We start from the raw sequence: 27,407 nt of genomic DNA on the forward strand, positions 1-27,407 counted from the left end.
GTACTACGACGGTCGCTTGCTCAAAAGCGAAATTAAAAGATGTTTTAAATGCTTATCGAGCCGATGGCACTGAAGTGAGGGGCTCCCTTTTTACCGTACGTCATTTGCTACGTTTCTGTCCGATGATCTCCAAATGTGAGTTTCCTTAGAAAAATATTTCAAACAAAATATGCTTTATTCATGTTAACCCATTCTGGTTATCACTGCAACCAGCATACAAAAGCAAGTTGTCAATAACTTCAATGTGCTTTCCCAATGATGTATGGTTGGGAAAAAGTTACAAGCATGGCTCGATATAATTTCTTCACGTGAGATAAGAAACATGAATTGATAAGTTTCGTGCATTTGTTTTACATTATATGAAGTGATTTTTTTTTTCATAATTAATACCATTTTTTAGTAGCCTCTCCATAAAAGTTGCGATAACACCTGCTGTGTTATCGCAACTGCTTCAGAACAATACAGTCATAACCATAACAAAGGTTGTTTTAAGGAAATATTAATTAATTGTTAAAACGGTTGTAGCGCCCTCTTGATTTTTTGTCTTTATTTCTAATGTGGTAAGCACTGTTTTCTTGTAAGTTTTGGACCTTTAAATGCACTAAATTTGTCAAAACAAGGCTAAAAATATGTTCCTTTGTCTTTGTAGATTTGAAATAAAAGCATAATTTGATTCATTTTTACTCCACATGTCCAATTCATAACTAGAACAAATCAGTTGACTATAATTTTGAAAATTGTTCTTTGTTTTCAGCGTATTTTGACTGAGTGCACCCCCATCCGCTGTTTTTAGTGAAATTCTGATGATGTCATTTTATAAAGCATTATATACTGTACGTATGCGACAAATTATAGAGGGATTGGTTGAAAAATCTGGAAATTATCATGGGGGAAACTGTGCATGTCTTTGGTCACGGAGCGTCAAAACATATTTGGTATTGTTCGGGTTAATGGCTGAAATCTATGACTAAGCTACTACTCTGGACATGCTATCATAGCAAAAAATAATCCTTAGATATATGCCATTTCAAAATGAACAACTAGAACTTGCCACCTCAGGTGGTACTAATAACCCATTTTTCGGGTCTTGGCCCATGGGCTTTTAATGCTATAACATTTTAAGTCAACCATTCAGTACTGCATACAGGCCGATCAGTCGCTGTTGGTATAAAATAATGCATGTACATGTTTTGTTTGTTTGCGTGTGTGTGTGTGTGTGTGTGTGTAGATTTCATCTGTCTAAATTCGAACACATGACTCTGTGTTAATTTCAATGGACGATAATTACATTGTGATTTGAATGAAATCTTAACGAATAGGGCCTACTACAGAGGTGGGGGGGGGGGGTGTGGGGGTGGAGAGTGCTTGCATGTTGGGGCATAATACTGGTTCTGTTTTTGCCTTATGGTGATACTGCCGAGTCATCGCACGCATTGTATAAGTGCTTATTTTCACGAAGACCCTCAGCAGCATTACGTAATCGCTATTGTACGTAGGCTTATAAATTGATCTGCCTCTCACGTTGAGTTGGTAGTCTTTCACTGCAGCTGAAGTCGGACGTCGAAGTGCAACTTTGTCGTTTTCTTACCACGTCGCTTGCTCTGTCGTTGAAGCTTTCATAATGCCGTCGTACAAACTCATGTACTTCAATGTGCGCGGGCGTGGGGAGGGGATCCGGCTGCTTTTCGCCCAGGCCGGAGTCGACTACGAAGACTGCCGATTAACTGGTGAGGAGTTCCGAGACATGAAGACTGATCCAGAACGTAAGTATACAATTTTACATGTATACTAAACGTGTAATGCATAATGTGTCTCACAAGTAGCCGCTCTAACGAATCATTGATTTTTTAGGATGATTGGAAAGGAATACAGGGAATCCATAATTGTGGAAGATGTCTTTAATCTTAAACATACCTTTTTTATTTTTAAATATTAATTTTTATTTCCACATATTTAAAGAAAAGACAAATACAAATACAAATCAATTTGGGGGAAAAATCCACTACTTGGCACAAACTAGGTATTTTGTGTTCTCTGTATCTCAACTGATATCTATACATCTCTGAATAAGAAATATACTTCTCCTCATCCTCAACATCCTAGTATTCATATACAGCTGTAAGGCAGGCATCGCGCTAACCGTTTGAGCCACATGGCTCTATATTCAACATAAAACACAATCAATGTCTGTACTCTGGATAGCTATAACTTTAAGAGTGTTCTCCAGTTAACATAAATAATATTCACCACTGTTCACAAAAACATGTCAATGGCTCTTACTTTTCCTTACTCATAATACATGTTTGTTTCAGTGTAGATGGTATAGCAGAAACAATAGAACACCATTTCATGTACAATCTTTTACCTACCCCCTCCTCTTCCTCCACGTTGCAAAATCAATCAATCTACCTCCATCATCTACAAATCTGAAACATACCATAAACCAGCTTGTTTTGCAAAAACCTTCGTAATAATTTTAACATCTACGTTTAATAATGATATAGGTCTCCAATCTTTATCTCTTGTTCATCCTTACCTTCTTTCTTTATCAAAACAATAATAGACTGTCTTTGTGAAACTGTAATTTCACCCTTTCCAAAGCTTTCTTGTACAGAGTCCATGAATTGACCTTCTAATTCATTCCAGAAACGTTGGTAAAACTCTACGGGAATCCCATTATTCCCGTGATTCTTATTTCCGGCTAAATTATTGCTTGCTTCCCTGCATTCTTTCTTCTTCTTCTTCTTTTTTTTTTGTAACTGGCTTCTCTAAATCTTCCCTTTCATCTTCATTCAACCCTGGTATCTCTAAATTTTCTAAAAAAGTTCTACATTGTACCGTTGCTCCACCATAATTATAACTTTGAAGCATAAAGCATTTATCGAATCCTCACAAAAATAACTGTACTCTTTTCTCCTTTCTCATACCAGCGACCACCGTGATCTCACAATAAGCCCAGATATCTTTATTTCATCATTTTCCAACAATTTCTCCTTAAACTTCTCATTCTCATGTATTATAATATGCTTTCATCTGTCTTCAGCGAATCTACTTTCTAACATATTCAATAAATTATAGTCTCCTATTCCAATTCATTCTCCAAAGATGTAATAATTCAAAATGTATCGTTATATCCCTTATTTTTTGAACTACACATTTTTTTTTTTGTGTGTGTGTACATATGTCCCACCCATCTTATCCATTTGCAGATTTCATGTATGATTAAATTCCCCTTCAATAACAATATTTTCTCTGCTATATCCCATTTTTCTTCCATCAGTTTTAACAAACTCTCATAAACGTTGACTTCAGCATACTTATTAACCATATATTCTGTGCGGAACATTAATTAAGAGCGGGGAAATAGGCTTCTGAGCAATCTGTGACGAAAAAAAAATGTCTAAACTGCCATGCTCATAGAAACACTGAATAACAAAGAGGAGTTTTTTTTACCTGTTACACCATTAGTTAACCGATGACATGACATGCCTAAGCTTATATGTGAATTTTACCATTCTGCCTATACCATCCAGGGCTCCCCTTGGGACAACTGCCAGTACTGATTGTGGATAACAACCCACCCATCCCACAATCTAGCGCTATCGAGCGGTATCTCGCCAGGGAATTCGGTGAGTATTCTTCCAAAGTTTGATAAAATAAACTCAGCAACAGACTTCCAACGAATCTCCGTTGAAAGTTAATGTACGTATATACACACATATCGATCGCATACAACAAAAATATTTCCCTTAAAGTTTTGATACATGGGCAGTAAGCGTGTAAAGGCCGTGTCACACCTTTCCGGGCAAGCCTTGTGTGCGACTTGAACAATTTTACCACCCGGAGGTCCCCGCAGATGACCCGCACATGACAATCCCAAGCACGTATCTCACCCGTAGTTGCCCGGAGGTGCGCATGCAAATCGTTTTCTCGCAACCATATTTAGGCCCCGTAACACCTTTCCGGGCAAGCTACGCAGGCTTGTTGCAAGTGGGGATTTTCCGGCATACTAGTACCGGACAATTTCTTAGGGCAGACAAGGATTTGGGCGAGTCAGTGCATGTGTCTTAGTTGCTGGACGCGTTTTACTTAAGTTCTACTTCCGGGCATTCTGTGACACCTGCGTGCCAGGCGCGCGGGGGCTGACAACTCAGTGAAGGAATTCATCTGAAGGAATGGCAGAAGTCCCACAGAATGTCATTATCTTGGCCGAATACGGGGACTGCGAAGTACCTGCGTGAGAGTTGCCTGCGAGGTGCTGCCGCTAAGGGCCTCCTACTGGCGCTCTGCGTGGACCTCTGCGGGCAATCCCCGCGACTCACCCGGAAAAGTTCGGTCATGCTCAAAACGTGGATGCGGGTAAATGGGATGGCACCCCCGGGCAACTATGGGCGAGATACGCCCTAGGTACTGTCAGGTGCGGACCAACTGCGGAGGAGAGTTTCGGGTAGCAAATTATTTCTCCTCAAGTCAACCCGTAAAACTTCCTAAGATACGGTATGACAAGGCCTTGAGCATGCTCAAAACTTCTTAAGGGGGTTCGCCCGCAGAGGTACACGAAGGAGACCCTTACCGGCAGCACCTCGCAGGCAACTCCAACGCAGGTACTTCGCAGCACCCGTATACGTCTCTCGTAACAAAAAAACGGATCGGTTTCAAAGCTCTCACGCAGATCACACGGAATACACGCAAGTGGAAGGTAAGTAGCACGCGTCTAGCAGGTATGACACAATTTAAGTACGAAACTCGAAAAAACGTTCTTGTCCGCCCGCATAAAATTCTCCTGCGTGCTGGGAAATCCCTACTCGCAATAAGCCCGCGTAGAAGGTGTGACACGGCCTTTAGATTGTCAAATGTTAACAGACATGGAAAGAAGCGAAGTCTATTAGGTTCTAGATGTATATATTGGCACAGAATTGCGAATACATTTCAAATTTAAGACATAAAATTACCAAGTACCCAAAATCTATTCAAAACTTGATTTCCTTCACATATTTGTGATACAGGAAGTGCCAATTTGATTTTTTGCTGCATAGAGAAAATTAATGCTTTAGCATGTATGAGCATGATGTCGTTCAGAGCAGGTCCAACGAACACTGTACACGGCAATGAGGCGTATCCGAAACAGACCATTAATTATAAGCCCACGATTTATCATAAACCTGAAGCTATTTCGTCAAAATGAGATTCTTTATTCAGCGATTATTTAAACTCATTTTAAAAGCATGTTTCCGTATTGTGTATCAAAAGCATAATTCATGTAATATGTTTCAGAAAGATACAGTTGTATCTGATATGACACAATTCAACAAGTGTGCATTTTGGCGGAGAACGCGGAGGAAATGTTAGTGTGATCAGATTACAAAAGATTGTTCCTTCGCTCTCATTGCAGGGATGTACGGTAAGAATACTTTGGAGACAATCAGGATCGATGTCGTCTGCGAGACTGTACTCGACCTCTTCAACGGCACGATCAAGTTTGCCTTTGAGAAGGATGAAGCGACCAAGGTACAGTAAACATTCCTTTCTAGCCTGCTTATGGTCTCATACTGTAAACGCTCCTCATGAACATTGTGTTGATTATTAACAGTTCTCTACAGGGAAATCCCGAGATCGGACACAACGAAATCTGCTTAAAACGAGATAAATTGTCCGATCCCAACTATTTTTGCGTGTTAGCCTATGGGAATATGAAGTTCCGTTTATAGTGAGATAATTTTCGGGCCTAAAAGAACAAAAAACTAAAACCCAAAACAAAAAACAAAACAAAACAGAACAAAGCAAAAATAAAGACGAAATTGTGCGGATATAAGTTTTTTTTTTTATCTAACCGAACTAAAAAACGGGCAAAATCACGCATTGTTCTTAAATCGGAGAAGGTCCATTCTACATTGAAATTGTCTGAAATATCTTTGCGTGCAGGCAGCCACTAACAACTGCCATTAACGGTGCCAAACAGAACGCAATCAAGGAGCACGCGCCGGAAGTTCGTGAAGTCTCTTTCCGAGGGCCAAGATGGAACAGCATCGGAATATCTAGAAGCTATTGCGTTGGCTTAAGAATAGGCCTAAATATGTTACCACAAACGCTGCAATTCGAATTAATGTTCTTTTTTTTTTGCTAAAACAAGAAAAAAAGTAATAATGGTGTATTTAGTAATCCAAAATGTCACTTAACCTTTCCCGTATAGATACGTAAAAGGGGGTATCTCACTTAGCTGCGAATGTTTGCGAGCGTTGCAAATTCTAGGGAAATTCGTAAACAGTTGCAATCAAATTCTCAAACAGTTTTCATGGTCGTTAAGTTTTTTTCTGTCGCAAAGAATTTTGAACATGTTCAAAATTACTTTGCCCCATCCGCGGTAACTTTCAATAATGTTTTATTGCCTAACCAATCTTTCAAGGGGGTATCTCACTTAGTGGTGTATCTAGGGAAAACGGCGCCCGGGGCAAGCGCGAAATTTGCTCCCCTAATTTCTGAAAAAGTGTTCAACCCCAACCCCATTCCGGTAGGGACTTTAGAAAAAGTCCACGTGATACGCTTTTGCAAGCACTTAAAAGGGGTCTTTTGAAGGTGATTTAAATGTAATAAATTTTTGTAATTCAGCTTACAAAACATGGAATTCTTGTCATTTTTTGCTTATCAAATCTTACATTTCTAATCAAGATATAGTGACGGCCTTATAGACATACCAAAAAGTCGATCCCGATCAACACGATTAAGAAGCACGATTAAATAAGATTTGCTGCGTTTTGATACGATTAAAGACAATCTGATGCGATGATCACGATCAAAAATTAATCGTGTTAAAGGTCCTGTTTACCTTTGGGAGCAGAGATTTAAGAAATGTTCAAGATATCACTTCTGATGCCTATGAGTAGATGAGTTGTATCACAAAACATCCTACCATATTAAATTTTTGCAATAAAGTCTAAAATATAAGGATATATCACTATTTTTCTCATTAAACCATAACTGTATACGGTTTAGTCTGAAAATATTTTTATTATAACTATTGCTCACATTCTGTATATCTAACAATACTTAACATTGACTATACTGGTTCAAATTTTTACATTGGTTGTTTCTATATCCCTAACTCACATTTCAGAAGTATTTTGAAGCACTAATGCTGGATTTTTGTTTCACCTGAAAAAGGTAAATTATGCCTTTAATCGTAGAAAATTTTTGAACCGTCTTGACCTCAAGATCTGATACAATCTAATACGATCTGATAAGATCACTGCGATTGCTTCACGATTAAGACCACGATTTCAATCGTGGCGCCAATCGTGATAGTTGGAACTCCGCTTTATACTTCAAATGCTATGTATACAGAGCCTAAAGTCAATTGTAAACAACAAGTTCAAATTGTCATTTCAGAGCTTTTTCAACTTTTTTTTCGTGTTTGTATAATACAATTGGAAAACAAGGCAGGAGATAAAGAAGCAAGATAATAATCAAGAATTACGTTTGAAGGAGATTTATGACATGATGGGTGCAGAGTATGAGCAATACTTTTTCGTATGTCTAGGTTTCTCCTTGCTGATGAGGTTGGCATTAGACCTATATTTTCAGATGCTTGCTAGAGTTGCTCGCTTTTGCTAATTGGTAGAGAGAAAAGTACCTATGAAATTGATATATGACGAAAAATTTCAAGTCGGAGTCAAACTATTAGGTATTTAGGGCAAGATTTAGCAGTTTTGTTGTTCAAGTTGAAATATGCAGTACATATTCAATAATAGTTCTGCAATATCTTGATAGTGAATCATTGCTTTCTACTCTTCTTTCTCCAAGTATGTTGTTGTTTTATAGAAAGAAAGAAGAGAGAGAAAATGGGGCCCTATACAAATAATTTGCCCCAGACAGCACTTAACATAAAACAGACATTATAAATCTTAGAAAAATATAAACATTATTAATATATATATGTATGTACCAAGTCTCCACGAGGGAGCTCATATCGTCTCCACGAGGGAGCTCATATTGTCTCCACAAAGGAGCTCATTAAGTCTCCACGGGGGAGCTCATATTGTCTCCACAAAGGAGCTAATTAGGTCTCCACGAGGGAGCTCATATGATTTTAGAATTCTCCAAGTATACTATAGTAGTAATATATCATAAATTCAGAAGAGCGAAAATACAAGTAACATTTCCTAGTTGTGAAAAAACCCCATCCTAACACACATGAAAATAAGAGTATAGAGAGTAATCAGAAATATGAAAGAGAAAGAAATAGCTCATACAGAACAAGGATAGGACTTAAACTGAGAATGCTAATCGAGCAAGTGCTACGTTTCCTTGTCAAATAGGCCAAGAAGAAGCAGGACTTCATGGAGACGGATTCTGTAAACGCCATGAAAGCACTGAGCAAGGGGCTTCAGTACAACAACCAGGGCAAGGGCTACTTTGTCGGCACAACGGTAAGTCTTCATGTAAATTTGTGCATGATTTTAGAATTCTTGTTCAGCAGTGATGAGGCATTAAGCGTCATTACAAACTAGAGCACTCGCAATCGAGCACATGTATCCCCGAACCCGTCTCCCATACTCCATCTGGCCTACTTTTTAGGCCAGAATTTTGTATGATATGGCAACTGTTGTAGGATACAATGAAATCCAAATAGGTGTCTACAGGCGTATAGATTTGACTATGATACATTTACATTTTCATGTATAAAGACGGAACAAGCGAGAGCGCCACCACCAAAAACAATATGGGCATCTTCATTTCCCTACAATGCACCTTATTGCCAAATTCGAAGAAAATCTTATAAGAAATGTGGCTGATAGAGCACACACAAGAAATGTGCATTGGCAACCAAAGCCAGAACACTGTTGTGTCCTTCATGTAGAATGATCACGCATACTCCTCCCTAGCAAGTCTGAATAAAATCTATTGAGTAACAATCAAGTTATTGCATAAATAAGCACTTTTGCAAATTTTGACATGATCAAGGTGACCTTTGACCCTGTAGAAGGTGGAACAGTGAGGGCAGCATTATCAATAGGTATAGATGTATAGATGTGACTATGATATATTTGCATACCATATTTGCAAAAAATTGGTCAAGAAACAAGGCCAGCGTCACACACACAAGCAGACCCTTTAAAATTTACCTTTTCATGTATAAAGACGGAACAAGCTAGGGCGTCATCACCAAAAAAACAATAAGGCCCGAATTCACAAAGGTGGTTTAAACTTAAACCATGGTACAAATTTAGACCATGGTCTAAAATAAGCGTTAAATAGGCGTACCAATACATGCGCGCATCAATGCACGTTTTTTTTTTTTTACTTGATGCCTGTTAGCGTACGCAATCTGTGAATCACAAATACGCAGAAGACATATATATAAACCATGGTTTAAATTTAGACCACCTTCGTGAATTCGGGCCTAAGCGTCTTCATCTTACGATAATACACCTTCATGCCAAATTTGAAGATGATCGAAGAAAAACTGCAGCCAGAAGAGCGCTCACAAGCAGACCCTATTGAATTTACCTTTTCATGTATAGAAGCGGAACAAGCGAGGGCACCATCACCAAAAACAATAGGCATCTTTGTCTTATCATAATACACCATCATGCCAAATTTGAAGATGATTGAAGAAAAACTGCAGCCAGTAGAGCGCTCACAAGCAGACCCTATTGAATTTACCTTTTCATGTATAAAGACGGAACAAGCGAGGGCGCCATCATACCAAAAACAATAGGCGTCTTCGTCTAACCATAATACACCTATATGCCGAATTTGAAGATGATCGAAGAAGAACTGCAGCCAGTAGAGCGCTCACAAGCAGATCGACCCTATTGAATTTACCTTTTCATGTATAAAGACGGAACAAGCGAGGGCGCCATCACCAAAAACAATAGGCGTCTTCGGCTGCGTTTATCAACTTTCCCCAGTTTAAACGACTTTCGAAAGCCCTTTCGATACTATAGCCCTTTCGATAGCCCTTTCGAAAGCCCTTTCCATAGCCCTTTCGAAAGCCCTGTCCACTCCCTGTACTATTAATGTGCCGCTTGTTTCCGTCGGCTGCGTTTATCAACTTTCCCTTGTTTAAACGGCTTTCGATAGCCTTTTCGATAGCCCTTTCCATAGCCCTTTCGAGAGCCCTTTCCAAAGCACTGACTGCCTGTACTATTGATGTGCCGCCTGTTTTCTAAGAAGGGACGGCGAAAAGCAATTACCATCATAAAGACATATTTTCCTTTGAGAGTAACGAGTCATGATACAATGCCACATGAATCAATTGTCTTCCTATCTGTGAGGCAGCTCCAGTTTAGCATATACTTCAAATATTTCTGAGTGGTGGCATGAGACATGGGATCAAAGGGAATGAGACTGTTGTTACTCTATTTTTCAAACCTTGTTGGTGAGAGAAATACCTCCTTGTTCCAAGCATATGCGTGCATTACACACAGCTGTATGTATACACCTGTGTACACGTACTCGTGTGCACTTTACGTGGCGCGCGTCTTTTCAGAAACCGGAAACGCATGGTTGCGTAACCGCAGTAGGGCGACCTAAAGGGCTTTCAAAACAGCTTTGCGTTTATCAACTTCGCAAGGCTTTTACAAACCGGTTTCTGATAACCTGTTTGGGAAACCTGTTTGGATCGTCACAAATTTGGGGCTTTCGAAAAGGCTTTCCTAAACGGCTTTCAAAACAGATTTGCGTTTATCAACTCGTGAAAATTCCTTGAAAGCTGTTTGGATAACCTGTTTCTGCCGAGAAAGGAGAGTTGATAAACGCACCCTTTCGTAAAAGGCTTTCCTAAAGGGCTTTCAAAACAGCTTTGCGTTTATCAACTCGTAAAAATTCCTTGAAAGCTGTTTGGATAACCTGTTTCTGCCGAGAAAATGAGTTGATAAACGTAGCCTTCGTCTAACCATAATACACCTTCATGCCAAATTTGAAGATGATCGAGAAGAAACGCAGCTGGTAGAGCGCTCACAAGGAAATCTCTGCGGCGGCGGCGGCGGACGCGGCGGACGCGGCGCGACGAGGCCAAATCCATAGTATCCTCCGAACTCTGTTCGGGGGATACAAAAAACATATTTTGCTGAAGTAGTATTTGTATGTCTAGCAGCAAGCAAACTCCGTACCCACGTCTCTTTCCATTGTTCTAAAATCATTGACTCTCTGGCTTCACCTTTCTTTCGTTTGGTAGCTGTTAATTACATTACAATCACGGCAAATGATAATAATAATAATAATAATAATAATAATAATAATAATAATAATAATAACAATAATAATATATATATATATATATATATATATATATATATATATTGTTTGCCGTTATTGTTACATGGTGTGGAATTTTTTTTTTTATTATTCTAGCCCTCTTTTATGCATAGATAAGGCTTGTTGCGGTGAATTGTTTCGTGTTAAATTTTGTAAAAGCCTCAGAATTACTGGATTTATATAAGTGATACTTGCATCGCTTTTCTCTCACGTTGGCAAGTATTTTATAATACTGATGAATTCACTGAAGACTACGTCCTTGAAGCAGATGTGAGCTGTGATTTTGAGCATGTTGTGAAATATTTCCTTGTAAACTTTATTTCACAACTGGATGTTTTTCTAGCAGGCTGATCTGAAAATGCACATCATTACATGATTATCATTTTCTTTTCTTCTTTTTTTTTAACGCAGATTTTGTTTTTTGTTGGGGGATGGGGTGGGGAACGAGATTACCTAAAAAGGTTGTAGAGTTAATTGTCATCATTATTCGTGGTTTGGAATCATGATTTGCAGCACACAATTGTACATAAAAGGCATGATGCATACATATGAATGTTATAAAACTGTCTAATACTGCACATACAATCATAAAATTATAATTCTTTGTACATATAGAGTAAAATGCATAAATATTATGTACAAAATTCCGATATTTTGCCACGAAGAAAATGCCTCTTGGTGCATTTCGAACTTCTGTTGAGGTGCTTGAGGGATGTGTCTTTGAGCATAATAGTGTGTATAATGTGTATGTATATGTACGCGGGTATGTGTGTATTCAGTTGTATGGTTATGCGTATTTGCAGCGATGGAGTTGCTGAATCACTCCCATTTATACATGACAGGACATGCATACAATATAACAAAATTGTGTATTATTGTACTATTAATATAATTAAAAAACCCCACTTTCTTGCATATATAAAATGAAATTGTTTAGGGTATATAAAATTCCAGTTCTTACTACGGGGAAATTTATAACCTTTTGCTGTATTTCAAAGATCTGTTGAGGTGCTTGAGGGATGTGTCTGTGAGCATGTTTGCCTATAATGTGTATGTATGCGGGTGTGTAATGTGTTTGTGGATAATGTGTGTGTATTTAAGTGTATGGTTTTGCGTGTTTGCAACAGTGAAATTGCTGAATTTCTCCCATGTTTTCATGAAGGACATTACATTATGAATACATAAGGATATAAAAAAAATCATTGTCTATCATTGTACTACAAATATAATCACAAAAACAACAGTGCATTGCACATACAGAATGAAATTGATTAGAAGATATATGAAATTCAAATTCTTATGACAAAGACATTACCTCTTGGTGAATTAGGAACGTTCTGTTAAAATACTTGCAGAGGCGTAGAATACACAAATATTCGCCCTTGAAACGGGCGACAAATTGTGCAGGGCGCTAACAACACAAATTGTCGCCCGCCCTCGAAGCACACTTAGGCGTTTTCATATCAGCCCAATGTTTCGAAATAGCGCGCTATTTTCTGACTTAGGAAATTAACCCAATCACGAAATAGCGCGCTATTTGATAATATGAAAACAAATTATCTCGCTAATTGTATCGCTCTGATCGAGAAAATTTCTCGAGTCCAACTCGGGAAATTTCTGAAAAAGCGGGATAGTAGCGCGCTATTTGATAAGGCGTTTTCACATCAGCCCGATGTTTCGAAATAGCGCGCTATTTTCTGACTTGGGAAATTAAAAAATATCTCGAACTTGGATTTTTATCGGGCTAATAGGCGTTTTCACATCAGCCCGATAAAAATCCAAGCTCGAGATATTTTTCGCAGAATATAGTCAGTAAAATAGCGCGCTATTTCGAAACATCGGGCTGATGTGAAAACGCCCAGTGTGAAAACGACTCGAGAAATTAGCGCGATGCATCCCATCATGCCGAGCGTGTGTGACCCGATCGATCGAGGCAAACTACACACAAATCATGAGGAATTTTTAAGAGGGCACACACATTATAATGATGCTGTTTGCACATACTCAGCTGTCGAATTAGCTCGAAAAAAAAATCGGGCTAATTCTCTTCGGGCTGATGTGAATAAGAAATGAAATAGCGCTCCAATTCGTAATCGCGAAAAATATCTCCAGCTTGGATTTTTATCGGGCTGATGTAAAAACGCCTATTGGGGGAAATATCACACTTGACATTGGCACTGGAATACCAACACATTTTTTTTTTTTTTTTTTTTTTTTAACTGACATGGCTACATCCATGCAAACAAACCATGTAAAAAGTCACGTTCAGGTTTCGAGGAAGTGCATATGTGTATGTGCGCGCGCACATGATAATGGAGTGTCCGTTTGTGTGTGTGAGTGTGTGTGTATGTATACCCGTGGGGTGCACGTGAAGAGGAGAGGAGTGGATGGATGGGGTGTGGAATTGAGGGACAGGTGTGACTGTGTGTGAGTGTGTGTATGTGTGTGGAGTGAGTGGATGATGGGTGAGTGAAAGGGAAATGGGTGGTGCGTATGTGTGTGTGTGTAAATAGGTGTGCTTGAGGGATGTCCGTATGTGTAAGTGTGTGAGTCTGTGTGTAGAGGTGTGTGTGTGTGTGTGTGTGTGCATGAATGTGGTGTGAAGGCGGATGTAAACGTAAATGGGGGGGGGGGGGTACGTAGGCCTATGTTATGTGCCTAGTGCCTCGGGTTGTGTGTGTTTGTGTGTGTGCGTGAAAACGTAAGCCCTATGTCTGTGTGTGTGTGTGCGTGTGCGTGTGTTTGTGTTTAGGTGGGGTTAACCATACACAGCCCAGTCGCTGTAGTACGCTAGCAGCGACAGGGCTGTACCAACGGACCAACAAACACGAAGAGAGTTCAGCGATAGCATGGCGATCGCTTTTAATTTTGATACTTTAGTTCATTTTTTGTCACCTCAAACTCATCGAACGAACAAATAATAATGAGACTTCATATATATGCTATTGAAATTCACATTTTACAACTTACCGAAAATGATGATTTAATATGCAGCATGAGCAAACGCTACATCTGATAATCGGCAGTTCACTCGATCTGTCGACCGTGCGTGCCTACTACCATAGAGCACACGCACGCAATAGATCCGCTGCACTTCCAGCCACGCACGCCACGCATAATTGCTGAGTAGTCATTCGCCATTTTTATGCCTCCGCCACGAAGTGGGGGGCCGGAAGGTATTATGTTTTCGGGGTTGTCCGTCCGTCCGTCCGTCCTTCCGTCCGTCCGTCTTCCGTCCGTCCGTAATGAATTTTGTGGACAGGGTAACTATCAAAACCTTTTGAGGTATCCTAATGAAACTTGGCATGTATGTGTATTAGGGGGTGAAGTTGTGCCTATCAACTTTTGGGTGCACATGCTCCAAAGTCAAAGGTCAAAGGTCAAGGTCAAATACATAAAATTTTCACTATTTCCACCATATCTATGCAACGCCTGAAGATATTTTCTTGAAACTTATTGTATACATGTATTATCCAATTAAGATTCTCTGGTGAAAGTCTGGGTCATGAGGTCAAAGGTCAAAGGTCAAAAGGTCAAGTAAAAATATTAAAATTTCACCTTTTTTCTCTGTACCTTGGAAATTGTTCAAGGTATCTTTATGGAACATAGTATATATACATGTACTGACTGGCAGTGATTATCTAGAGAATTTAGGGTTCATGGGGTCAAAGGTCAGGGGTCAAAGATCAAGGGCAACACTTCAAAATTTAACTATTTCCCTCATGTTTATGCAAAGCATTAGGATTATTATTTTTTTTACACTTGGTGTATGCATGAATAACCTAATAGAGATTCTCAGGAAAGTTTTTTTTCTTTTGTCTTTGCCTCAAAGGTCAAAAGGTCAAAGATCAAGTGAAAGTGCGGAACTTATTTTTCCTCCATATCTCGGAAGTGGCTCAAGTTATCTAGAAACGTATTACTTGTACATGTTTATGCATGTTCTGCCTGACAATGATTATCTTATGAATTTTAGGGTCAAAGGCCAGATGAAAATGGTAACAATTTACTTTTCAATACAGAAATTGCACTTTTTCTCCATACCTTGAAAATTACTCAATGCATAAACGTATGAATGGGTCAAAGTCAAGTTAAAATCCTTAAATCCAAAATACATGCTCTCCTATTCATCCAATTAAACCTAGGTCAAGGAAGGTGAACATTCAACACATTTGTGGCAAACTAGTCATTTTATTATTTTGCCAATTTTGTGAAAATGTAATCACACATTGTCCACATGTACTATCTGGACCTATTAGGAGAATCATGCATTATGGCGGAGGCATACCAGTCGCATAGCGACATTTCTAGTTGAATTCTGCAACGATGAACCCCGATGGTCGGGGACTCCTTTGCTGTTCTGCTGCGCTAGAAAGTGCTATTTTTTTGTTTTGTTTAATGGACTTATCGTGAGGGCTCTCTATGGACTTATGGCCCTTCTCTAATACAAGTATGCACTTAACGTGAGTAACGTATAAATTTTAATAAGTTTTGTAATCGTGTTGTGGTTCCCAACTTTGAAGGTGCATGCCTCGTTGGTCAGACCAGGGAGGTTTTAGAAAAAGGAGAGACAACTCCTGCTCTCCTTTGAAGTCATGCGCTGCACCGCCGAGAAGCGCATAATATGCGCTTAACTATACAGTTGGAAATCAGGTGCTTTGACAAAAGAGAGCATCAATAATCGGGACTAGCGCTCTCACATCTAGAAATACTTGCCCCTACTGCATTTCGATCTCTCTCTCTTTCAATGTGATGGCAAAAATGAATTTGTGTGCCTTGAATTGGAGCAGCGAATCAAAACGCAGTGTAAAATTGACAATTTTAACAGCAAATAGTTTAAAAGCGCGCTGGTGCTCGCTTTAGCGGAGTACTTAATTTGAAAGATCAAAATATCCCAGATTAAACGATAGAAAACTAACATGCGGAAATGTGCGCATTATGGAAAAATATTTGGTTTTTAAGATGGCCTAATTTTCATTTCATTTCAATTTGCGCATTACCAAGAAACTAGAAATACATGTTTATGATTTTGAATTCTTTCCTAAACTACTCTTAATCAATTCGAGTAATTCATTTAGAATCTTGCGGGGAAATAAAGCTTGTAATTCAACGAAAGGTGAAATGCGTTCTTCGTCTCCGAACTTCGCCTTGCAACTAGAGCGGTGCAGAGCATGACTTCAAAGCGTATAGCGGAATGCTAGACATCCCATTGTAACGCTTTGAACCAAAACATGTGTTTGCATGAATTACGAAGAGTTGTCTCTCCTTTTCTAACACCTCCCTAGTCAGACGCTGTATTCGTACAGCGTACTACAGCGTCTGGTCGGACTAAGGCGGGGTAAGCATCAACCACCACACATGTACACTGATTCCACACATGTGTCTAGGAACACTACCCCCTGGAAAACCACCCTCCGGATAACTACCACCCGGATAATTACCCCCTAGGAAAATTCCCCCCTAGGGCAACTACCTCCCGGACAACTACCCTCCAAGGGCAATTACCCTCCAGGGTAATTACCCCCTAGGACAACTACCCCCCGGACAACTACCCTCCTAGGGCAATCACCCCCCCCCCCCAGGGCAATTACCCCTTAGGAAAACTAACCCCTGGATAACTACCCCTCGGATAGCTACCCCTGGATAACTACCCCCGCGGATAACTACCCCCTGGATAACTACCCTCGGAGAACTACCCCTTGGGTAACTACCCCCCCCCCCCCAAGAACTACCCTCTGGATAACTACCCCCCCCCCGGAGAACTACCCCCTGGGTAACTACCCCCCGGAGGATGTGCTACCCCCTGGGTAACTACCCCTCGGATAATTACCCCCCCCCCCCCCCCGATAACTACCCCCCGGATAATTACCCCCCGGATAATTACCTCCCGGATAATTACCCCCCGGATGATTGGCTTGTGCCGAAAGGGTGGGTTGGGTGGTGGCGCGTCGCGTTAATGGGAACACCACCCTTCGTCCAAAGCCCCCCCCCCCCCCCCGATTTGCCGAAAGGGTGCGTTGGTACTTTTTCTCATGTAATATTAACCCTATAAAGCCCAAGCTATTTTGACCCTTCCCAGGCCCAAGGGGAGGGGGGCACATTGTGCCCCTCCCCCTATATAACTTTGTTATTGTTTGATGTTTCATCGTCACATTTGGCACATGGGTAGAGCAACTCATAGTCTACATGACCGCATACTTTATTTTTTCAAGGTCACACATAGAGGGCGCTATTTACCAAAATATAAAGAAATACATAGGAAATATGCTAAAAACATGATTTTTCTGTATAATTTCTTTATCCCCAGTATATATGTCTTATCATAGACCAATGTTTTTCATATTTGCCACAAAATGATCTGCAAGTCAAAGCTCATTATTTTTCTATGGTTGAAATTTCTCAAGGTCACCACATGGGGGCGCTATTCATAATAAAATAAAGAAATACATTATGAGACCTGTGATGTATTGTTTGGGATAGGTACATGCATAGTTATCATATTTCATGTTCCCATAATATCGGAATTTTAAGTTTGCAGATTGATAATGCGATAAACAAATGATATTAGAGGTATAACTTGGGTGAAGGAATCAAAATGACACAAAATAGAATGGCAATCTTTGGAAAATACTGTTATTTTCAAGTATCTCTATTATATCTATTGTTTTATGGCATTGTCACAGAAAAACAAAGGAAATAGTAGGAAAAACATTTCAGGGCCATAATTACTTCACATTTTGCTCCTTTAGCAAATTTCAGCCGAGAAACGCCCATTTTATACATTATAATATGGTTAATTGGAATTGGAACAGAAAAATATGCAAAATCTGACTGACTTGGTTTTCAGTTTATTGTTGCCATGGCAACCAGCAATATCAAATATAGCTAAATTATATATCAAAATGTTCGGAATAAGATTTTAGGAAAAGTCACCAAATTTGGTTAAAACTGGATTAAGGGCGAAGGAGTGGCGAATGAAAATCTGGTAGGGGGCACAATGTGCCCCCCCTTGGGCTTTATAGGGTTAAAAGACGAGTTTTGAATTTATATTTAACCAACTGATATTAAACAACAAATAACAGTTAGACCAAACAGTAATTGGACGAAATGATGACTAGACCAACTGGTTATTAGACCAACTGATATTAAACAGTCTATTAGACCAACTGGCTGTAGACCAAGTGGTAATAGAGTGTAAACGGATCCGGACGATAGCCTCTTTGAAATGGTTGTTTGAAGGTTAAATGTAAATTCAAAACTCGTCTTTCAATATTACATGAGAAAAAGTACCAACGCACCCTTTCGGCAAAACCGGGGGGGGGGGGGGGCTTTGGACGAAGGGTGGGGTTCCAGTCAACGCGACGCGATCCAACGCTCCCAACGCACCCTTTCGGCAAAACCGGGGGGGGGGGGGCTTTGGACGAAGGGTGGTGTTCCCATTAACGCGACGCGCCAACCCAACCCACCCTTTCGGCACAAGCCCGGATGATTACCCTCCGGATAACTACCCCCCCCCCCAGATAATTACCACCAGGATAATTATCCCCATGTTAACTACTCCCTCCTCCGATAACTAGACCCCAGATAACTTCCACCCGATAACTACCCCCTCGGATCCGATAACTTCCCATGGATGATTACCCCGGATAATGATAGGTCTACAACTCCCCCTCCCCTATATAACTATCGAAAGAAAAAAAAATCACTGGATGTCTAACTCGTGGGCTTTTTTTTCACTCAGTGTCGAACTTGTGGGCTGTATAACTAGTGGGCCGTGTTACTCTTGGGCTGTATGACTCGTGGGTGTCTTTATCGTAACGTGCACCCGATTAAACTTACCAGAGGCTCAATCGCACAAAATTATAGAGAAAAACTCATAAATATCGTGGAAATACATCAGGGAAATCAACACGGAAATACCATATAAGTGAACATGGTATTGCATAACACACATCGTCATCATCATCCGTGGAGCGTCATTGCAACGACTTTATAACTATCATAGTCATTACGATGAGAAAATGTAAGATAGTATGAATCATTTCGTTTTCAAGGTTTCCTGAGATGTAGTGATATTATGATGGTATAGTATTATGTATATTTCTTTTATTGATTGGTTTCAGCATTTTTTTATGAATAAAATTCAACACGGAAAATACATATTCCATAATATAATGAAAGTAAAGGTACATTGTGACATCGTGATATAACATAACACAGGCTTATCAAAAATGAATGGGCAATGTAGATAATTTTTCTCCCGTGGAATGTTTGATGAGGTTTCAGGGGCTGACACAAAAGCAGGGCTTGAAAACATGACAAACCTGAAAGAAATCTATTTGTGAACCTATCTATCTATCTATCTATCAGTTTATGAATATATACATCATATCGTCGGCTGAGAATGAGAAGGGTGTTAAGGTGCCTTGAACACTATGGCTTTAGTGACAAGTAATGTCCTTGTCATTCTCAGCCGACGATATGTAATATGTTTATGACATCATGCAGTCACACTATACACATATGTTTATACATACACTAATTGATAACAAGATAATATGATTGCTCGAATTGGAAACACGTGACATTTATTGTTTTCGTTGTATTTTACGGTCGTGATCAATACTTTTTGATTGTTGCGTGGTAATCCCCCTATATAGCATCGACAAATCAGTGTTATAGATTAAGGGTGCGTTTATGCTTCCATTTTGGGGGCCAAAATCAGGCTTTTGAAACGTGATTAGTGCAAAACGCTGTTGCGTTCATGCTCATTTCGATAGAAACGCTGATTCAAAACGCCGATCCAAAACGCACAAAAAGGTGCGTTTACGATCGGCGTTTCTGACTAATCACGTTTGACGGGGAAGCATGAACGCAACAGCGTTTCTAAACGCGTTTAGAGTGACGTCATCTAAACGCCTTTCCGGTCCACGTGAAAAAGCACGCGCCCGGTCAGCCAGCTACCATGGCCTGCATGTGCAGTTTTCCCATGTACTGTGCATACGCATGTCTTTCCCAGCTGCTCTCCCAGGCCAGGCCACCGATCGCAGCGCGCGCCCAAATTTGACCTGCCTCTGCTGAGGTCAGCGAAGCAATCGCAAACGCTCTTTCCAAGGCTCGAAGAAAGTGAGCATAAACAGTGCTCCTGTGAACGGCGTTTTGAATCAGCGTTTTGAATCAGCGTTTCAAAACGCTGATTCTGCCTTCGCAAATTGAGCATAAACACACCCTAACTGCAACCAAGGAGGTTGAAGAGATGGAGTAACAACAGAAGTTACGTTCAGACGGCACGCCCTAACCTCGAGGTTAGGAAACCTCGAGGTTTAGCTCTTGCCCCCTAACTACGACGTGTGTCCACACGACAAATCTTAACCTCGAGGTTACGAAACCTCGAGGTTAAGCTTCTGCCCCCCGTAACTACGAGTGGGTCCCACTCGATGTTAAAACCACAAAACCGGAAGTTTCAGCCCACACTGCTAACAAGGCGTCTATTTATTCTTTAGTCCAACCCTGTCGGACTCGCTTACAGGTACTCTTTTTCTCTGTCATGGTATGCAGAGATAGCACTGCACTGATGACTTTATGCCTTTATGAAGATATTCGTCGAAGAAGAACATAGAATACAGAAGCGAGTTCGACGTGTTCAGTTTCAGAGATCAAGCGCATGGGAAGAAAAGATGATGTTGTTGTGTCGTGCGTCATAGGTTTTTCACGTGTAGTATAGGGCTCACACCCGTAAATACAATGGACTGTCCCAGACCCCTTCACAAATTCGTACCAAAGATACCAAAATAAATGAAGAAAAAAATTGATTAAAAATCAATGATGTAGTTTGGCAAAAAACTGAATAGCTGTAGATATTGAGTATGAATTCCTCTACAAATTGCATTTTGGTTGGAAGATGAAAGCTTTTCTGGTGGAATTTGAGGGGACTATATTTCATTGGGTACGTGTATGGAAAATGGGTGATTTTTTGAGTGACAAGAACTCGTAGTCTGGCTTTGCGGACCCCTGGACAGAATTTGAACTGAATTATCCACCCTGAGAATTTGATGGATGAAAGGGCATATCTAACTTATCCAGGTTAGTGAAGCTGAAACACCTCATTTCTCCCAGCTATTTTACAGAATTTTTTGAAATTTGATTTTTAACACACATCCCTATGGGGAAATATTTATGGGTGTGAGCCCTGTATTTGTGGTGTACGTTTGGGAGGTTGACCCGGAAGCAGAGGGAAATTGTGGGGGCTGGAGTTTACGGCGAGGTCACTCTTAACTTCGAGTTCGTTGTTTTTTGTGTCCACACGGTGCTTAACTACGGGTGGGGACCCCCCGTGGCTCGTGGTTAGAGCGCTAACCATAAGATTTCTCGTGGCTCGAAACATCGAGCAAACCTCGAGGTTTGCTAACTACGAGTGCGTCTTCACGGTCCCTAACTACAAGCTCTAACCTCGAAGTTTCCTAACTTCGAGGTTATGGGCTCCCGTCTGAACGTAACTAGAGTTATTCCTTTTGATCTATGTTCGAAGCCGCCGCTCAAAAATATTTGAAGCATGTGCCGAACAGGATCTGCCGCGCCGATACGAAGACAATTGACTCGTGTCTCATTGCATAATCACCAGTCACTTTCAAAGGAAGATATGTCTTTGTGATGGTAATTACTTTTCGCTATCCCTTCTTATAAAAGCTAGGTGGTACCATGGACCTACTACAGATATGGACATTCATCGCTCGTTAATTAATTCGTGCACCTGTTTCTGTCAAAAGCGTCACAAAAACATTTTGAACATGCCTTCCTGCTTTGATCCAGTGTTGTCCACCGACAGCCAGCCTGGATAAAAACAAGACGGCGCTTTGAGAAATCTGAAAACTACAAGCGCAAATGATAATAACTCTCTTAAATCAAGAAAAATGCATGTGCAGTTGTAGTGTATGTTACGAAATCATCGCTAAAGCAATTTCATTTGCGAAATACAAGTACTTTACAAGAAAAAGCAAATAATTAGGCAGGCTGACTTTGCTTTGTAATTTATTTTCTCCATTTGTCGCACATTGTTTCAGAGTAAACATGGACAGTAACAGTAAAGGACATGCTTGTCTCGCCATTCAGGGGCGTTACACGCGTGGCCGCAAGTGTCCGTTTCAGTAATTACCAATTTTGTGACGCAAAATTTGTCCTTGTTTGAGGTTTGCTGCTCCCCATCATTGGTGTTTATTCAAAGGCAGTTGAGTCTGAAAAGGCACCTCAGCCAAATAGGACCGAAATGAGGGAAACGGTTCTTTTGACAGTGACTATCCACGATTACACAATCGTCATTGTCCAAACGTCTGATCGTCATTGTCCAAACGTCTGAATGTACTCATTAAGATGCACATAATCATGTGGCGGTGGTGAACACTGGATCAAAGAAAGACCTCCGTTCATAGTCCATATCTGTAGTAGGTCCATGGTGGTACAGACACGAGGATGCGTGAACAGAAATTGAGGAAAAAATGCTGAAATGAAGATGAAAATTACTCGACTGGGCATACGCGGGTACTAATCTGATATATCTATCAATAAAGAATTATACTTCAAGATTATTACATGTTAGTTTCATTTGGGGAAATTAAGTCGAAAAGTGATAAAACCAGCTTTCCAGGATACAGTTTTAAACATTTTCACATAATACAGCTCTGATTTACACTTTTGCGCAAATTTCTGAACGGAATTGACTTTTGTTTTACATGCTTTATTAAGTGAAATTTCATTTCATTTAATAAATAAATAAGCAAAATATGGCCACAATTATGATAACGTTCAAAATGAATCTTCAGATTGCTCAGCAAGACGGCGGCTTGGAACATCGATCATCAAAGGCACAAGTGCACCTGTGGAATTCTTTTGTACATCAATAGAAATCTGACAACTGTTTGAATAATTACAGCCAGTTGGAACTCCATGTATAAAACGTTTTTGCTGCAACATGCTCCTTCATGCACTACATATAGTCTATCTAATATACACTCGTGAATTTTTATTTCACCTCAACATTCGGTCTTGTAATAAAATCTATCATACTGCATTCAAGCTCATGTACACACATCCACAAACACTCACACACGCACACATACATACATATACATACATGTCCAGGAAGAGTACAAGCATCAACTCTCTTCTGAAAAAGCTACATTGGCTATGTGTTGAACAGAGGATTGAGTGTAAGATCAGTTTGGTTGTGTACAAGGCACTGAATGGCAGTTCTCCATCATATATATGTGATATACTAGAGCCATATGTCCCAGCAAGAGAAAATCTACGTTCTGCAGACAAGTACCTGCTGGTGGAACACAGAGCACACAACTCTTGGGGAGCTCGTTCATTCCGCGTGGCTGCTGCAAAGATATGGAATGGCCTTCCACAGTCTATCCGCAGAGCTCTTACCACAGAATCTTTTAAAACAGCCCTCAAGACCCATCTCTTCAAATTGAAAAACTAGCCAATGTGTAAAAATGTATGTTTACACATTTGGAGACAATTACTTCCTGGAACTATTTCTTTTTATTTTAACTGTCATATCACAAGCGGTGCACCCATGAAATTTAAGCTGAATTATGTATTCATTTTGGAGCAAGCGCCATGAGCGCCTGACTTGGCGGATACCGGCGCTATACAAGACTTCATCATCATCATCATATTGCATATAAAATCATATTCTAGGTGTTATATATAAGAAAGGTGCTTGCATACACTAGGTGTTGCATATAAAATGTAATATATATTCTAGGTGTTACAAAAAACATTTCCCACTTTTGATCCTTAATAGTTCGAAAACTATACATCAGATACCTCTGTCATTGATATGAGTAATAGCTGAATGGTACAATCAGCTGGAGGGGATTTGAATATGAGAGCATGAATCAGTTTCGTTAAATCCATGATTAATCTTAAACTTAAGTTTCAGATTTAGGTCAAATTTAAACTCTCTGTACAAAATTGAAATTTACGCAGGAACCAATGATGTGTGTGAGTGTGTGCTTACAATGACCCTGAACAATAGATATGAATACCACGAATACCACCTTTTCAGAGCTCTGCTGACTAGGCTTCTGGACTCTTGCTCCAAGGCACATGAATGCTTCATTAATAATTCATGATGGACTGCCCTGGGAACTGCTAGTCTGTATCTATTGCCATGTTCAGACGTATTTCTAGTCGGAGTAAAAAATTATGGCACGGCAATTCAAATTCAAATTAATGCATATCTTACCCAGACCCTTGTGTCCACACGACGGTTGTGGGAAGAAATTCCGACCAATTTATGTGCGAGGGTCGGTGTAACTTCCAGAAGTGGTAGCGCCGCGCAAGTCGACCATGCGATTGTTTTTTACCAGTGGCATTTGTCTATCTTGTTGATGGAAATTTCTGCATGAGCGCTAGCTTCTTCGTCGCAATCAACTAGGTTAGAATTGCACTACACGCGCACGTGTAGTCGCAAAATATCAACATTGCGATTTGACCAAGGAAGTTTTACCTAGGTCGTAAGGTAAGTACGTTCATAGATACTCCGAGGGCTTGTCCGCACGGGCAATTCACTCCGACCGGCTAGTCGTGGTAGCGAGATACTCCTGAGAAAACTCAGGAGTATCTCGTTCGGAGGAAGAGGTCGTGGTAAGTTCCTCCTATCGGAGGAACTTACCACGTCCATGTTCAGACGGGCACTACTCCGACCTATCCTCCGAAGTTACTCTGACCAAGCTTCCTCCGACCCTTCCTCCGAAGTTACTCCGACCAAAACTGCCTCCGTCTGAACTCAGCTCTAGATAAAGGGTAATAGGCATGCACATGAAAAAAAGTAAACACATGTTTTCATGTGCTTGCATACTCTTCATTTCAGGATGAATAATGACTAGCCGTGTTAATGGAATTTCTTATGAATATGTAATAGAACATTCAAACTATGGCCATTATTTAGGGCGATTGTCTAGATGATAACCACACACTCCCATACACACCAATTGACTCCTATGCAAAAATAAAGTTTTGTACAGAGGATTGAATATAGAGCAAAATCTGAAACCTAACTTAGAAATAAATCTTGAATTTAATATAAATTATCTATGCTCTCATTTTTTAATTACCTCCCACAAAAATTTAGATATTGCTCATATCAATGTCAGTGTTATATGTTATATAGCTTTTTGAACTATTAAGGATCAAAAGTGGGATTTTTTTTTTGCAACACCTAGTATATAAATGTATATGCGAACACTCCATGTTTTGCGGTCTTTGATATTATCATTTTTTTTTTCGAAAATGCAACGTGCCCTTTTAAATCTTCCCTTAGATGACTCTGGCTGACATCCGAGCCTTCGTTTTCTTCGAGATTGTGGAAGGGATGATGCCAGAGATGCTAGACAAGTACTCAGACCTCAAGGACTTCCAAGCCAGGATGAAAAAGGAGCCCAAGATTGCAGCATGGCTGGCAAAGAGACCCGAATCCTCGTTTTAACGAGAAGGATGAAAGGCCTCCACACTCCCCAATAATCACTTTGTCACATATATGATATCCGAATTCAAAGAAAATGAAACCCGCTCTTACATTTTGACAGGAAAGGAGAAAACAGTTATTTCGCTCATTACAGAAGGGAAAAAGGAAGCCTTTTCGATAGCCAAATTCTACGTTCTATTTGTTTTCCTTTGACATCGGTACCTATACAGTTTATTTATGTGCAAAAGCAGTGTATCATGATGTAAATGACTACAAGAAAACACAGATATTTTATGTATCATCTCTGGAGGATTAGTGCGTTAATGTCCATGAAGACCATTTCATGATTCCATAAAAAGATCCGAACTATATGTAAAAAGACAATCATGAGAACACATGTAACAAATGAATAAATCATCAAGGAGAAATACATATAGTATGCGTGGACAGCTCATTAGACATCACATTGCCTATGACTGAAACATGACGTTACGCAGGATTTGTTTGTTTGTTTGTTTGTTTTCTGGGGGATATGTTCAATAGTCGAATGATACCGACTAACAAGCTGTGCGCGGCAGGAGGGGGGTTCCCCCAGCACGTGGGAACTTTTGCCTTCTTAAGAATTTTATATCCTTTTTTAAGATAACGAGAAATGTCTATTGAAGTAGAAAGCACAAGGCAACCTTCCCTCTCCCTAGTTGGTACGACCATGCTCACAAATATTTGCATAAACAAAGTAAAACTGTGTATTTATATACCTAAATATCTATGCGTGTGTGTCAGTGTAAGACAGAGAGAGAGAGAGAGAGAGAGACAGGCATACAGACAGATACGACAAACGAGATCTTCCCATCTTGTCCAGTAATAAAAAGTCGGACGATCGTCACCCCTAATGGTACGTTATTTCGTAAACTCCCGAACGACCGAAGTTTGTGCATGCAATTGCGCAATGCCAGACTCCGTGCTATATCCATAAACGTGTGGGACAATGCTGCCACGGAGACACGTGTGTGTGTGTGTGTGTGTGTGTGTGTAGGCATCATACACAAACATTGTGACCGCGAGCTGCGGGGATTGGAGGAGAGAGGCCAGAAGATTTGTGGCTCTTTTGGTGCTTGGCCTCTCTTCATTCGCATGCGCACTGAGAGTGTGCGTCCATTCGGAAGCTCGAGTAGTCTGGTTTCCAGACCATTTGCCAACTGGACTCCGCGACAGTCGCCGCCTTTGCCGAAGGACAAAACCAACTTAAACTATACTAGTTTTTGACGTTGAGGGCGTCAATATCCTGAATAGCGAAATGGTATTGGCAGAGGGTCTGGAAGCCAGACTAAAGCTCGCGTGGCTCGGACAACCATTTTGGGTGGTGTTCGCTGACCCATTGAGCCAGCGCTATTCTCATTCGGTGTCACGACATTTAAGATACAGAATGGGGTGGGGGGGGGGGGGGAGGCAGCGTGTTGCGTTCGTCTCCATGCCGCACAAACCACTCACCACGATTGTAAGGTTTTAAAGGACAAGTCCACCTTCATATACATGTGGATTGAGTGAATGCAGCAATATTAGTAGAACACATCAGTGAAAGTTTGGGGAAAATCAGACAATCCGTTCAAAAGTTATGAAATTTTAAAGTATCTGCGTAGTCACTGCTGGATGAGAAGACTACTATAGTGTATGATGTCAT

The 27,407-nt window shown here is 40.3% G+C and overlaps 1 protein-coding gene across 1 annotated transcript; it reads left to right on the top strand.

Annotated features, from left to right (window-relative positions):
• The first annotated feature begins 1,621 nt into the window (after positions 1-1,621).
• LOC139714821 (S-crystallin SL11-like) lies at positions 1,622-25,747 on the top strand. The gene is made up of 5 exons (XM_071626477.1): positions 1,622-1,763; positions 3,534-3,629; positions 5,393-5,508; positions 8,313-8,423; positions 25,583-25,747. Exons 1-5 carry the CDS (start codon positions 1,622-1,624, stop codon positions 25,745-25,747), a joined length of 630 nt encoding a protein of 209 aa, XP_071482578.1.
• Positions 25,748-27,407: the final 1,660 nt, after the last annotated feature.

This window comes from Diadema antillarum, unplaced genomic scaffold (genome assembly GCF_040938485.1).
Source record: "Diadema antillarum isolate AM-2024a unplaced genomic scaffold, OU_Dant_1.0 seq00002453_RagTag, whole genome shotgun sequence".
Classification (NCBI taxonomy): domain Eukaryota; kingdom Metazoa; phylum Echinodermata; class Echinoidea; order Diadematoida; family Diadematidae; genus Diadema; species Diadema antillarum.

Excerpts from the sequence above, each read along its gene's own strand:
- LOC139714821 (XM_071626477.1), top strand. The coding sequence starts at position 1,622 with ATGCCGTCGTACAAACTCATGTACTTCAATGTGCGCGGGCGTGGGGAG. Across the intron at positions 3,630-5,392 it reads GTATCTCGCCAGGGAATTCG|GGATGTACGGTAAGAATACT; the intron begins GTGAGTATTCTT and ends CTCTCATTGCAG. Across the intron at positions 8,424-25,582 it reads GCTACTTTGTCGGCACAACG|ATGACTCTGGCTGACATCCG; the intron begins GTAAGTCTTCAT and ends ATCTTCCCTTAG.